This window comes from Hetaerina americana, unplaced genomic scaffold (assembly GCF_022747635.1).
Source record: "Hetaerina americana unplaced genomic scaffold, ioHetAmer1.1.p SCAF_1, whole genome shotgun sequence".
Lineage (NCBI taxonomy): Eukaryota > Metazoa > Arthropoda > Insecta > Odonata > Calopterygidae > Hetaerina > Hetaerina americana.
The window spans coordinates 88,692,439-88,704,861 of NW_027286069.1; the positions used below are offsets into that span (position 1 = coordinate 88,692,439).

Genomic DNA, 12,423 nt, shown 5'->3' on the forward strand with positions numbered 1-12,423 from the left:
TCCAGAATCAGATTAATATCACAAAATATTCATATATTAGAGCCGGATCAAGAAAGTAATGCTAACTTACTTCCGCAAATTTAAATATAACTCAAACAGATAAAAATTTGAAGAGAATACAAATATCTATTTTAAAATACCTGCATGAGACATTATTGATATGAATTATCAATGGACACTGAGAATACTGAACAGAATTCTTCAATTAAAGCCAATTTGGAGGGGAAATCTAACCTATTTCGGCCGTCTTCCAACACCTTCGAGAGGAGCAAATAAAATAATGCAGTCAGCTGTAATAGACTAACTACCTAAATTTTTTGACTCTTATAACGTGTAACACCTGATTCTAAAAAAATAAAATAAATAAATGCATAGCTTTGGTTTTCTTCAAGTTAGTCAACTAATGACAATAATATATTATGACACACAATTCAAGACGATTTAACATTGTGTTATTGCAACTGCTTTCTTTATATGTCCAGCATTAGGATGTTTTTGTTTCTGAAATGGGCCCCTGGAGTCTACAGAAGTGAACCAAGAGAGTTTATCAGTTATATTAAGGAGCAAGTCACAGATTGTACTATCACATGTTAACAGTAATACTTCCAAGGCCATGGCAGTAAATGAAATTAAAGAAAAAACTATATAAGCGTGCCACCAAAGAGAATGAAAACTATACATTATATTTAGCTAAAAGCATGTTAGATATGCATGTACATGTATAGCAGCGAAGTAAGACTGGATGATGATAGGTTACAATGAAAGGCAATGAAAAAGAATTTTGAGAGGATTATCATTAAAAAAAACAAGATATTGAGTTACAGTAGGAGGAAAGAGGGAAAAAAACAAGTGTCGAAACAAGCAATGAAAGCAGAGAAGTGGATGCCATTTTAATTGAAAATCACAATTAATGGAAATAGAAAAGGCAGGAAGGAGAGAGCAGAAAAAACTTTATCAAATTTACTTAAATCAACTTCCCCAAGGCTTAAATAATGAGCACTGATGATCACAGAAAAAAGTTAGATCACCATGGAAATGTGGTGCTGTATAGCAATGGAAATAATCGAATGGGAGGGTAAAATGATGAAAACAGAATTCAACCAAAAATCAGCAAAGAAATAAGTCTTAATGAAATCCCAAAAAAATAATGCACTCAATGTATGCATTTTGTGGTTTGATCGTTTGATGAAGACCAATACGGACGGCAAAGTGAATTTGAATGTGAAAAAGGGAATTGGCGAAGAGGAATTTTCTAATAGGGAAAATACTGGAAGAGGTACATGAAACAAATAAAACTGGAAAATAAATAAATGTGAAGATAGAGAAAGGTTAGATGTTTGGTTGAGTGGTTGTGACAATTTATGACTTTGGTTGACGATGAGTGATAACACTATTCACTCTTGTGTTTATCTGTAACACATTGAATATGGAAATGTAAAATATTTAAAAGTATTTAAAATTTATCGTTAAGTAATCTCATGTGAAATCTTTAATGAGGGACAAATAAAGCTTTCCTCATCAGTCAATAGTTCCTTACATAAATGTTAATTTTTCTAAATTTGAGCATAATGATATTTTTATATACCTTGATTTCATCATATCAACAAGGACAAAAATTGCAAGGCATGTTTCTCAAACTCATTTTTTTCTAGCAAAATAAAAATTTAATTTTCATGAATTTTTCAAATAATAAGCTACATGGGAAGGCCTAGAAGTACCCAGCCTGACTGAGAGATGGCGGTCATAGTATGAAAAATATCACTGTATTAAAAAGTAGACAATCTATAAAGCATATTTTTCAAGTTTGAAGATGCTACGTTTTTTAGTATTTGTTTGGCAGCCATCAATAGTGAATGTTTTCAGTGAATTTGTGAAAATGGAGAAAATTGGTCATCGTTGTGTGATACAATACTTATATTTCAAAAGGCCTCAGCCCAACCAATATAAAACCTGAACTGGATTCTACTCTGAGTGAGTCTGCTCCTTTGTTTACAAAAGTAAAATATTGGGTAGCAGAGTTTAAAAACGAGACCGTATGAGCTGTCAAGATGAGCTTCGGATTGGTCGACCAAATGCCGTGACAACTCCAGAAACAGTGAAGAAAATCCACCAAGTGATGCTGGTTGGTCGTTGACTGACAGTGCCCTGGCTAGCAGACATAGTGGACATTTCAAAAAGTGCAGTACATTGCATATTTACTAAAAATTTGGATATGAGAAAGCTGTGTGCAAGATGGGTATTCACACTCAAGCAAAACCAGTGTCATGAAGATGTTTCAATTGAGTGTTTAGCAAATTTTCACAGCAACAAAGCACAAGTTTTGCGCCACTTCATAACTATGGATGAAACATGGGTTCATTGTTGATAGAACTGAGCTCTTACGGCAAGTAGTATTGAATAAATGAAAAACTCCAATAGCCATAAACAGTTAAACAGTTTACGGCAATTGGAGTTTTTCATTTATTCAAAGGGCCCATTACTTCACACCCAAAACAAAAGAACAATCAAAACAATGGATTCAAAAGGGAGAATCAACTCCAAAGAAGGCGAAGACCGTTTCACTTGCAGGAAAGGTCATGGCGTTGGATTTTTGGGATCTGCATGGGATAATTTTCATTGACTATCTCGAAAGAGGAAAAACTATGAACAGTGAGTATTATGTGAGCTTATTGCAATGTTTGAGCCAAGAAATCAAGCAGAAGCGGCCACATTTGGCTGAGAAGAAAGTGTTGTTTCATCAAGAAAATACACCAGCTCACAAATCCATTATTGCAATGGCCAAAATTCATGAATTTAAGTTTGAATTGCTACCTCATGCACCTTATTTGCCAGATTTAGCCCCCTGGGATTATTTTCTGCCTGCAAACTTGAAAAAATGGCTTGTTGGTCAAAGACTTTCCAACCGTGAAGAAGTAATGTTGGCAGTTAATGCCTATTTTGAGGAGCAAGACAATCTTAATATCAAAAGGGGTATCGAACATCACTGGGATAAGTGCATAGAGCTGAAAGGAGATTATGTTGAAAAATGAATACATTTTTTACCAAAATTTTTATGTTTTCTTTGTTGGGTCGGGTACTTCTGGGATTACCCTTGTATAGTCACTCACTAAAAAGACCAATGATTTGCTCACTTCAAATCAGATGTAATTTCTACAAATGGATTAAGTTAGCAAACCTCAACAATCCCTTCTTCCCTGTATTTTGAGAATGGAATGCATGGGAAGGGATCCATTAAATTCTCGAGTGAAATAAGAAAAATCTTGGATTAAATAAGTATAGTTCTCGCAATACATAATAATAGTAATACTTCAACAACATTAGTTCATGTTCATTTAATGTTTAATGGTGAAATCAAGAACATACATTTTTTATTTGTTCAAACCACTGCTTTATTAAACAAGGATAGTAGGATTTAAATGAAGTTGAATTCATAGCAATAATTAGCCAGGAACTTTCTTATTTTTTTAAAAAACATTCAGAATTACATCTCAAAGAGGAATATTACATATGTACATTGAAATTTCATAAATTCAAATCCATCATAAAAATGTATAATAGAAGAGACCAATGAAAATCATTTTTTTTAAAGCAACATTTCCCTGAAGTAGTTCATTGGTTAAATATCAAATTTTGTTAGGACATTAAAAATATTTGTCTACCTCGGAGGCACATGGCATCTAAAATCAGCGTTAATGTAGCAAAAAAAAAGACAAGTTGCCATTGCTCACCTCAATCCAAAAGAGTTTCACTCGTGATTTCAATTGCGATTTTAAATAATCAATAATATTTATACATGATGCTCTTTAGAGAAATATTCTTTATGATGAACATTCTATCTACACTTCCAAGCCTTCATGCTGCCGAATGTTGTTTTGAAAAATAAACTGCGAGAAGGCTTGCGACTTAATCAAATGGTTTTGGCACAAATGGAAATACTAGAACGATTCGGGATCAAAAGGTCAAAAAACTAGAAAATGGCATACAAAATTAAGTACATTTATGATTGACGTTATTTTATAAACACATTAAGGAGAATGTAATGCTAAAAAGTAAAAATTCAAACAGCATAAAATAAAAATTATTTGTTACAGACTTGAATAGTGCCTTATGCATGAGTAACAATAAAATTTCCACTACACTTTTGAAGATTGATGATTTACTTATACCTTATATGTAAAACAAGAATTGCACTCAATATGCATTACTCTTCCATAACTATAGGAGTTACATTAGTCTAAAAACCGGAACTAGATAATGACAGGAATAACATCCCAGAAGTTTGTAGTTTCAGAAGTAAAAATAAAAATACTTTCAAGTTGGTTACACTAACAGGTATAAGTCACATCAGGCAAATACTAAAAGAGGATGAAGACTTAAAAATTGGCTAAGACATAATGCTGAATATTTCAGATATCTAACTGCTAAACCTGTAGTTGAAAATATTTTAAAGTAAACTAGATACATAGAAATGCCAATGGTTCATCATCTCACAAGGAGAAAAACAAATAAATAAAGCAAAAAAATGCTATCTTCTCTAGTTACTGCCAATATAACTAGAGCTGTGGAGTCAGAAGAGTATTATTCATAGCAATTTGATGAGTAACATCCGAACTCAGACTCAAGTAATCATTAATTCCAACAAATCAAATCATATTATTCTTTTGTACAACAAATGGTTAAATAAATCATGCCAATACTTTATACCCAAATGCCATTGGGTATATATTGTAATACTTAATAATTAGCAAAAGAGATTTGAGAGAAGAGTAAATATTTAACTTATTATAAATACTTAATTAAAGTATTCAGACAATGCCACTGAAATTTCAGTTCCACAAAATGGACATTGGAAGGCTTCTTACACACACCCTAGCTTGCTAAAGAATTATATCTTATTTGAGTTCATAACTCACAACCTGGGGCAAAACGAAAAATATGAGAACATAGTGAACATAAATTTAATGAAATGTAAAAAAGTATCATCAATCATATCAAAGGATTTAAAATTCCTAGTTTTCTAAGATTTCATCCCACTGTGCTGCATAAATTACAATTTCAACTACACTTTTAAGAGGAATTCTGAATATTTTTGCAATAAATGCAACTGGATGTTAAGCCAAATGAAACATTTTTATCACCCAGTTGTAAGAATGAATAAATTCCTTACACAGTACCTATATTTCTCAATACTCCTACATGTCGAAACTAGCAACAAGTATATATATTTTCTTAAAAAAACACCAAAAAACACCTAAATTTTAGTAATATAACCAAAAAGGTAACAAGAATATGTGTCAAGTGACATATGTAAAAGAAGAACAATCCATTGAGTAGCCATTTAAAATTACCCAGCCCTCCGATGAAGCAACTTCAATGCATTCATTTGAGTAAATAATAAACAAAACATGTTCACAACCAGAACTACTAATTAAAAACACATTTATGAAGTATGATGAAGCCAGTCACATTAAAAACCCTTATTTTTTAATATACCGATAACAAGTCTCCCAGATTTAAGTATACAGTTACAATTGACAACATCTGCCATTTCAAATCATGATCATTACATAAGGAAATAAAATGGGATCCAAAATTAGAATTCATGAATGAAAATCATAGTGAAAACCGATATTTATTAAGTTTGAACTGAAAATTAATAGAACTAATTTTCTTGGAAAGTGAATGAACTGAACTGAAAAATGAATGTGAAAATTTCAATGTTTGAAAACTTACCTAATGGCTGTTTTTCAAAAAAGGCTCGAACCCATGATTTCTGCAGCTTCTCCAATGCTGGAGGTTCATGAAGAGGAAATACCTGAGATATGATGCCCACGGAGAGGCATTTTGGAACTAAAAAGAAAATTTTATTAGAAAGTTTGTTTGGAACTTAAACAGCAACACAAATGGAATGGGAACCATATGAAACAACTCCTAGTGTGATAACTTTAACCAACGAAAATAATAGCCACCATAAACTCATGAAATTGAAGCTCTGATGAAACCCATTCATGATTTTCAAATATTCATTATTTTCCATTCAAACTAGTATAACTGCTTCCTTACTAAGAAAATAACACTTTGGATATCCAAACAAAAATATTTAATGGCATAACTGAGGTTCAGGCGGGTGGCGAAGAGAATAGCTAATCATTAAGTCCTTCCCTGCCATGAGTCAGCACTGCAGTAAACTTAAATAGTTAGACTTAAACTTAACAATTTTCTCAGTAGTTCCTCAGGAATGTTGTCTACCCACACAGCCTTATTTGATTTCATCTCCCTAAATGCCTTTTCTATCTCATCATTGAGTATGCCTGGTTGTCCATTGGTGCCCCGGGGACAAAATTCCACCCTGCTTCAATCCATGAGCTAAAACCCTTTCCATGTAACTATCCAGTCAAAATTTTCATTAGTCAACTTTTCCACAAAGTCTCCAATAAATCATTCATAAAAACTCTAAAACCTAAAATTAACCTGTCCAGCAAAAATCGTCATGTCCTAAAAAGCCTACGGTTCAACCCTAACATAGCAGTCATCACCGCCGACAAAGGTTCCTTGGTAGTAACTTTGAAAACCCTAAGACTACATTTCCAAAGCCCTTGGTCATCTCAATGATACAGCCACTTATACCACTCTCACCAAAGACCTGACACCCACTTTTCAAAGAGAAATTCAGTCTCTTCTCCTCCAAATTTGGACCAGGAGAAGGCCTTACCCCTCAGGAGATATCCCTCCTCTCACCCCTACACCCTAGAACACCATATTTTCATCTCCTCCCAAAAATATCCAAATCCAACATCCCCTCTCATCCTATAGTCCCTAGTTTCAACTCTCCCACTGAAAGAATCTTCAGATTTCTTGACTACCACCTACAACTTCTTGTGCTCTCCTTGCCCTCCTTCTTAAAACACGCATGCCACTTCCTCCACTGTTTAAATTCTGTCTCCATTTTCCCCACCTCCAAACTACTTATGGCCATCATCGTCATTACTTCCCTTTACACCTCCATTCTCCATGATGAAGGCTTATCCTCCCTCTGACAGTATCTCGCTCTATGCCTCTCACCCCAGTGTCCTTTGACCAAATTTTTCCTCAACCTAGCCACTTTTCTCCTCACACGCATTTTCGTTATAAAACTGTTTTTACCTACAAACCAGCGGTACAGCAATGGGAATGAGGATGGCACCTTCATATGCCAATCTCTCTTCATGGGCCACCTTGAAGAGACTTTCACAACCCGTTCAACCTCTTTTTTTTGGGCCACCACATAGATAACATTTTTATTCTCTGGACACATGGCTCTGAGTCCCTCAACAATTTCTTATCAGTCCTAAATTCTTCTTTCACTGTATAATTCACTTCTTATATTTCAGATTCCACTATCGCCTTTCTTGACACAGACATCTCACTACACAACAACAAATTCACTACCTCAGTATATTTCAAACCCACTAACCATCAGTAATACTTACACTTTACCAGTTGTCACCCTACTCAAACGCATTGAGTCCCAATTCTCTATCTGCGGACACCGGATTAGCAATACCACAGCCTCCTTCAACAAATACCTTCACAATCTGCACAATGCACATCACAAACATGGTTACCCAGAAAAGCTCCTACAAAATAAAATCCACCACTCCACCTGACCTTACACACCACAGAAAAGCAACTGCATGCATGAAGCAGGGCTCAACCTTTGCACCATCTATTTCCCAGGAGTGCACAGACTGAAAACCTTTCTCATAGAACTTTTTCTTATTTTATACAATAATGACACTACCTCATCTCTAATGCCTGTGGCAACTCACAGGGGCACACAGTTGTTGGGTTATGTCCTTGTAAGTGGGTGGACTGGTCTAGTGCATTTGTCCGTTAGATTTTCGTTTGACTGCCCTTCACATAAATACACACAAACACACACTTGGATTGAAAGCTTAGCTCAATGAAGCACCATGATGAAACATGGAATGTACAAATGAGACAGTAATACTATGCTGATTCAGGGATATTTCTTTAAAATTTAGTAATTTGATATTAATTGCCTTAATGGCTGAGATTATATTGCACTTTCTTAAGCAATAATTTATAGATCCTATGATTGCTACAAAAGATAACACTTTAGGCATTTTGTTAACCACAGTCAGAATGCCTAGGTAACTTTACTGGTTTAAGTACCTTGAAACAAATCAAGAGATGCAGGTTCAAATTCTGGTCAATGCAAATTATTTTTACTCTTGGAAATAGATACATTTTAATGCATGTTAGCAGATGATTCCAGCAAAGTTAATGCCATGACTTCTCCCACAGTTCTTTGAATTAATCCAGTATCTTCAAGTGAAAATTTCAAAATTATGTGTTTATTTATGTTTTGACAATGTATGCACCATATTCAACAAAAAAATTTGTTCCAATGTAATAAATTAGTCACTAATATAATCTGTTTAGCAAACACAGGAACTACTGTCAAAAATAGCTGAACTCAGTTTAATCGTATTTTCCCAATATGTTATTGGAAAGAAGTAACTTTATTTATTTACTGTTACATATTGGATTGAAAATAATTCTTTCAGGTACAAATCACCACTGATAACTATAGAATGATTGATTGATGCTGTAAACTTAAGTATATAATATCTGAAAATTAAATTTCATCATGCAAAATATTCAAATATTATTTTGTTATACATTGGGGATAAGTTCCTGTAATGTACTTAGTTTCTACATTTTTCTGTGTTGTAATAAAATAAATATACTGTAGTGCAACCTCTGACATGACCTTTTTCTTTTACACCAAAACTCTTCTGAGACTAAATATCCTTTAGACTTCATGAAATATCCATAAAATTAATATCATTCCTGCCCATCTCCAATGATAATCACCTCAACCAAATACCACACACATTAGTGAAATTTATCAGTCATATAAATATTAAAGAACAATGGCTTACAAAGTTGTGACCAATAAATGCTTGATTCAACGGATAAAAATAAATTAAAGGGACAATAAAAATATGTCACGCAAAAAAAAAAGTTTTCAATAAAACATATTTCCAAGCTCATACAGCTTGATTACCTATGAAATAAAAATACCTAAATATTTTAAATGTAAAGTAAAGAGGATTAAAAACAATATGTCTTTGAACCAAGGGGATTTCAGAGAACTGCCCACACGTATGAATTAAGTAAAATGCAAGAGTCAAAGAAGGATTTCAAATAAAATTATGAGTCATTATAACCTGAACCAAATCAATTACTTAACTAGTCATTTTCCATGAGAGACAATCTCATTTTGCAGTAGAATAGTTGTTTTTGTTTTTTTTGCTATAGATATTATCCTTCGTGCACAATTCACGGGCCATCTATTTTGATGGGTTTAAAATTAGTTAACCAATAAAATGCTAACATTTCATGTTTGTGGGCAAGGTTTAATTTATGAAAAATGTTCCAAGGGCCAAGTGATGAATTCTAACAATGGTAAAGGATGCTCATGTGAACACGTAACTGGCTTCTGAGAGAGGAGGCTGATGCCATCATAAAGTTTTTCGCAGCCATCCCTGCACTACCTAACACTCAATTGCCTCAATTCTTTCCACCACTAAATTACCACTGACACATTACTGAAAAATGACATCAGCTCTAGGTAACCACAAATTCTAAAGAAACCTTTTTAAATTAAAGCAACACTCATTTAGCCCTATAAAAATCTGTACACCCCATGCAATAATGAAAATTTGGTGCCAGAAATTATCAAGAGACACCTCCAACCTAAAGCAGCCTGGCTGGATCGCTAATTACACTCTTATCTACTCTATCTATATCCTAATAATACCTTATTTCATTTTGTCAAGCAATTTTTGTATACATAATCATGTTTGGTAGGAGGATACTTCACGAATATAAGACTTATCTCCTAAATTAGACAATTCACATTTTCATTCATTTCAATTAAATCAATCCTCATAATAGCAACACAATCAATTATTTGTTTTCAATATTTTAGCAGCTGATGCATGCTTCGTAAGTTCTGATGTATCTTGTGCACTTCCAATTGATTTATACAAAGCATTTCCTCAGATTTACTTTTATTTAGTGTACTAAACATAACACGTACACGCATAAATCCTAAAATAAATTTTTAGTTAACTATTCTCCAAAACACCAATAGTGATGAACTGTTTGAATTTCCTCGGCCTATGTAAAATTTAACTGTGGTTATATCATTAGCAATAGACTTCCATGCAACCTTTTTGATTCTTCTTAAAATGCATTTATGTGAGAAAATTTATAACAGGATACAATTGAGATTTAAATCGGAAAACAATGATGGATCCAAAAGTCAACCCAAATCTGTCTCTATTTATTATTTTTAACAAATAATGTGATTTAAAAAAGTATGAAAACCAACCACAAATAAGATTAAAACTTACTAATGGACTGTCCTTCAATAAGGCGAAGGTTGCCCACTTCATCACCTTCAACTGCCCGCAAGGAATGCAAAACATGAAGAACTATAAACTGCCTTTCTTGTGAAGAGAAGAATGTGTTTTCATTTTCCATGCCTTCAAAACATGCTGCTTCAGTCAAAACAAATTCCTTCAGTCCTCCCCCAAACTCATTTCTCACTCTTTTAGGGAGATGAATTTCTTCTGCAACCTTAAGAAGCCTGAAATTGAATAGAGAGATATTTTAGGAATTCCACTAATATATAAGAGTGTAAAGTAAGAATCGACTAAGACCAAGTACAGTATCAGTGGCTAACTAAATAAAGAAATTAATGACATGAAACATGAATGGTAAGAACTGACACCATCCAATTAACTGACACAGAGAGGTACCACACTTGGTGGCAGTTTGATATTTATGCCTATATCATCAATAATTCCACTATTCAAAACAGCCCTCCACCAAAATTATCAAATCTCTTCCATGCCAAATGCAATTAAAATTGATGTAATTTTTGTTATATAACTTTAAGAGCATAACTTTTATGAACCTTAAGCATACTATTAAATGAGCTAATAAATATATCGAGTGGAAGGTTATTACTTACACATTATAAGGAGCTGTAATGTAGAAACCATAACAATCGGACGATGCATGATGCCTGACGTGAACGACTAATCCCGACGCACCAACTTTTAATCGGGAAATAAGCCACATAAGGGTAGAATCTTCAACACCCGGGGGAAAAGTAAGAACAACATCCGAATCCTACAAGTAGAAAAACAAGTTTTCGTTACAGTAAATTTCACCATGAAAATGTGTGCAACACATTAAGTGGGTATCGTTCAATAAAGAATTGAATAAAATAAACGCTGTCACAAAATTTTAATCTAACACATTGGATAAACACCACGACGAATTTGGCCAAAATTATCCATTTTTTCCCAAAAAATATAGAAAGTTACTGACTGACCGGCAGCTTTAAAATTAATTTCCCTCCCATTTTCTTCACGTATGAAAATCGCACCACCAAATGTTTACACGGAGCAAAATAAAACAATTGTCGAAAACAAAACAATTCTGAATGACCTTTTGAATTATACCTTTGCAAGATAAATATTTAAATCCTTCGGGAGCAGACGACACAAACTTCATACTGGCCAAGCATAACTTACCTGCGTAGGAACTGATTGCAACCATAACCGACGAGAAGTCATAAAATGTCCGGAACAAGGTATTTTTCGTCTTAAAAGTTTGGAGGCTGTGAAAGCAGACAGAAAAGGGCTCGTTATGCAAGTCAATTTGTTTAAATTCACGACACTCGACAGTCATAATATTCACCTGCAGACAGCGTGTGCTTTACTTGCGTAAAAGCCTTCCTATGGCGTAGGTGAGTTCCTTCTTCCGCACTTCCGAGGCATTCTTGTGTTTCATCTTGCTTACTGTCACATGTATCCATCACTAGTTATTAATGTACTACGGCTATCAGGCCTCTATATTGTCAAAGCGTACACACACCCCCTTCAACACTTCATTGCCTCCGTGTATTTCCAACGTACGCCAGTAGGGAGCACTCAAATCGATGAAGAGGCAAACACAAGCGTTATAAACCTCGGCACAACTTTTAAATGTGCCTTAAATACGTTCCAGAGGAAAGAATATTATTCATATTGTAGATGGAACACATTTTTAAAATAAAAAGATTATTTATGTTATGTTATGTTGTTATTGTTTTCATGCATGCCTCCCCTTATCTGATATCACATGCGCAGAATGTAAATAAATTCATTTGCTTTTAGCGACTAAATTCCTTCTTTCAAAAGTTTGATTAAAAATAAAGAGCTAACGACTTTCACGTACTCGCAGTATTTTATGTTGTTTTCTAAACAATACAACTGTAATTACTAATTGACACTAAATATAAGATTAATATTACATCTGTTTTAAGAAATTACTAAAATAATCTCATTTTCAAACTGT

General features: G+C 33.8%; 1 protein-coding gene across 1 annotated transcript in view; it reads right to left on the reverse strand.

Moving 5' to 3' along the window:
* Positions 1–11,970, reverse strand: part of wwk (white walker) — a 34,349-nt gene extending 22,379 nt beyond the window's left edge. Inside the window, exons 1-5 of the mRNA XM_071592751.1 lie at positions 11,785–11,970; positions 11,619–11,704; positions 11,051–11,211; positions 10,428–10,663; positions 5,734–5,850 (exon numbers count right to left, since the gene is read on the reverse strand). Coding sequence (XP_071448852.1) covers positions 5,734–5,850; positions 10,428–10,663; positions 11,051–11,211; positions 11,619–11,704; positions 11,785–11,902 — 718 coding nt within the window. The 5' untranslated portion in view covers positions 11,903–11,970. The remainder of the gene's footprint in view (positions 1–5,733; positions 5,851–10,427; positions 10,664–11,050; positions 11,212–11,618; positions 11,705–11,784) is intronic.
* Positions 11,971–12,423: the final 453 nt, after the last annotated feature.